We start from the raw sequence: 3,514 nt of genomic DNA on the forward strand, positions 1-3,514 counted from the left end.
AATGTGACATATATGTCACATTGGGCTTTAATGGTAAAGTAACTCTTATTTTTAACTTAATTAATGAGGATGATTTTTTGGTTTAAATTAGTTTGAACATTCTTTGAATTGAAGAATAAGAACATATTAACTCAATATAATTGAATCAGCTAAATGAACTGAGCAGATCATAATAATATTTCTAATTGCATATATGTCACTTTCGGTTTACTGTGAAAGTTTAGGGTTAAAGTCCCGATGTGACACCAGTGTCACAGCGATATTTATCTCATCTGTTTCTTATCAATTTGATCAATAAATGTTTCCACAACAGGTTAAATTTAATAAAGGACATGTTATGTACTGTAAGCATTTTAATTCTTAAATGGCTTGAATTTTACCTTTAGCAACAAAAAAAAGCTTTTGAAATGTAGCTAGTTCTGTCACATGTGTTAGTCTGGCACATCGACATCTTGGACATGTTGTTATGGGAACACACAATCAAATGTCCTGGACCATGACCCACCAGTCTGTTCAGTGTGTGTCACTTAGGGACTTCATCAGATAAAATAAAGGCTAAAGCTGTATAAGGAACTTTCCAGAACATTTAAAGTTCATGTGACACCCGTGTCACGGTGGGTCATTATGGGTTAAATTACAATCTTTAGTGGGCACCATATGAGACACACTGGGCACTATGACCCAGCAGATACTCTCCACAGAGAGAGAGATGGATAGAGAGAGAGAAACAAGGCTGATCAGTGGTGCTTGTCTGATGTCAGAGTCTCCATAAAACTGAGACTTTGGGTTTGCTCACCACTCATCCACAGGGGGCCTGAGGAGACACCGCTCTGGAGAACCTCTGCCCTACAGGAGGATTATCCCTGAAATCGTCCCAGATGTTGGGAAATCAGGACAAACCACTCCTCATTTGAATTTTAACACATATTAATTTTCTTTAATGTTGTGTAGCCTACAGCAATTGAGGAACTGTTTTTATGGCTACAAAACGGAAAAGTATGAATTGCGTAGAATGGATACTTTATTTGTTTCCAGAATGTGCACCTGCACATTAAAACCTGGAAGAAAGGAATCCGTTTTTATTTTTCTGACTGACTATGCCATTTATCTGTCCGGATGGCACGGAAAAGGCGACGTCCATCAAGAGAAAGGGCACCTTAACATATCAGAGGGCAACATAAAATATGCGAAAAAGTGATTAAAAGTTATGGAGAGTTTCGGTCAAGTCGAGCCAACTCAGCCGGTGAACAGCACAAACGACAGTTTTATTACAGATCCATCCACTGTGGATGTGGCAGAGAGTCTCGCCTTTCAGATCAGCCTGGCAGTTATCCTCTCCGTTATCACGCTCGCCACCACTTTATCTAACGCCTTCGTAATCGCAACCATCTCCCAGTCTAAGAAATTGCAAACTCCTGCAAACTTTCTGATCGCCTCACTGGCTATCACCGACCTGCTGGTGTCCATCCTGGTGATGCCCATCTGCGTCCTGTACACGGTCATCCACACCTGGACGCTGGGGCAAATCGTGTGCGACATCTGGCTCTCCTCGGACATTACGTGTTGCACGGCGTCCATCCTCCACCTGTGCGTAATCGCTTTGGATAGATTCTGGGCCATCACGGACGCAGTGGAGTACACCAAAAAGCGCACGCCGGGGCGCGCAGCAGGCATGGTGGCCACAGCCTGGGTCATCGCCATCTCCATCTCCCTGCCGCCTCTCTTCTGGAGGCAGGTGAAGGCAGAGGAGCTGACCAGCTGCAGCGTCAACACGGATCATATTTTCTACACCATCTACTCCACCTTTGGGGCTTTCTACATCCCCACATTGCTGCTGATTGTCCTCTACGGGCGGATATACGTGGAGGCACGGAAACGGATCCTGAAGCAGTCCCCCAAGAAGGTGGGGAAGAGACTCACCTCTGCGCACCTGGTCACCAACTCTCCGGGATCCGTGGCGTCTCTGCAGTGTGGGAAACACGACACCCCGTCCAGCGACACCGGGTCTTCAACAAGCGAGAACCAGGTGAAAGTGACCGTGTCAGACGCGTTTTTGGAGAAAAAGCGTATTTCTGCAGCCAGAGAGAGAAAGGCGACAAAGACTTTAGGGATAATCCTCGGCGCTTATATTGTTTGTTGGCTTCCTTTTTTCATTTACACATTGGTGGTGGCCACGTGTGAAACATGTTTCAACCCCGAGCTATTTGACTTTTTCAACTGGTTGGGCTATCTGAACTCCCTCGTCAACCCTATCATATACACAATGTCCAATGAGGACTTCAAGAAGGCTTTCCATAAACTGTTGCGCTTCAGATGCTGCAGGTCGTAAAGGAATGTGATTTTAGTCTCCAATAAGATGTATTTATGTTTTGATATAACGTTATATAAATGTATCAGATAATATAATAAGAATGCCATAACAAATATAATTTCTGGGACTGACAAGAGGATGTGCAGACATGAGATACATAATTCTAGTTTTTATTAAAGTAGTAAAGTAAATCCCATGGATGTGATGCTAAAACCAAAACAGGGTAAAAAGCTTGTTTTGATTTAAAAAAAAAAGAAAAGGATTTGACTTTAAGAAGTAGGAGAAATTCAGCTTCACACCTCACTTGTCATACATGCTTCTCTGTATGAGCTAATGTGCAGTGTTGTAGGATACATTCAGTAATGTTTTTTTTGTATTCTGTGTTCCTGTTTGGAGTATTGCAGTGAACCAATGCACAGTGAGCTACTTCCATGTGAAGACTGGCACATTAATGCAAGGTAGCAGCAGAGATCATGAACATCTGACATGATAAGTGAAAAAATGAAATGTGTACCCAAGATCCTTTTTGCATCATGTGTACATCATGTCTATGTATTCTGATAAATTATACCAGTGGTATATATTTTCCTTGTGGTCATGGACTGCTAGCTGCTACTCTATGGCTGTCTTTTGTCATTTACAAATCACACTCATGCAGTTTGAAAAAAGAGAAAAGATTAATATCGATGTCAAACAAAGAAACTGTAGCTGAAAGCTGAAAGCTGACCATGAGTTCAATGTTGCTGAACAAATACCACCTTATTTTACTGTGTGGGTCTAATTTCTGCTACATTTAATCTGTATCTACAATGTTATTTTCATGTGTGAAATGATCTGCCTATCATGACTATTGAGAATGATTTACATTTTAGAGCCTGGCCTGCAGAGCTATAAAGATAATACTGAGTTTGTCAGCATTATGTGAAATTATGTTGTTCTAGGATTGTATCTGTTCCAGATGCTGTCCAATAAAGACTTTAAGCTATTTCTTTGGCACAGTTGTTGAGTGGGAGTTTTCCATCCATCTTCTCCCGCTTATCCGTAGTCGGGTCGCGGGGGTAGCAGTTCCAGCAGAGAGCCCCAAACTTTCTTTTCCCTGGCGACATCAACCAGCTCTGACTGGGGGATCCCAAGGCGCTCCCAGGCCAGCGAAGAGATATAATCCCTCCACCTGGTCCTAGGTCTACCCCTTGGTCTCTTCCC

General features: G+C 42.6%; 1 protein-coding gene across 1 annotated transcript; it reads left to right on the top strand.

The window, feature by feature from the left end:
• The first annotated feature begins 824 nt into the window (after positions 1-824).
• Positions 825-3,247, top strand: htr1b (5-hydroxytryptamine (serotonin) receptor 1B). The gene has a single exon (XM_034111855.2). It carries the CDS (start codon positions 1,208-1,210, stop codon positions 2,327-2,329), a length of 1,122 nt encoding a protein of 373 aa, XP_033967746.1. The 5' UTR covers positions 825-1,207; the 3' UTR covers positions 2,330-3,247.
• Positions 3,248-3,514: the final 267 nt, after the last annotated feature.

Source organism: Pseudochaenichthys georgianus, chromosome 22 (genome assembly GCF_902827115.2).
Source record: "Pseudochaenichthys georgianus chromosome 22, fPseGeo1.2, whole genome shotgun sequence".
Lineage (NCBI taxonomy): Eukaryota > Metazoa > Chordata > Actinopteri > Perciformes > Channichthyidae > Pseudochaenichthys > Pseudochaenichthys georgianus.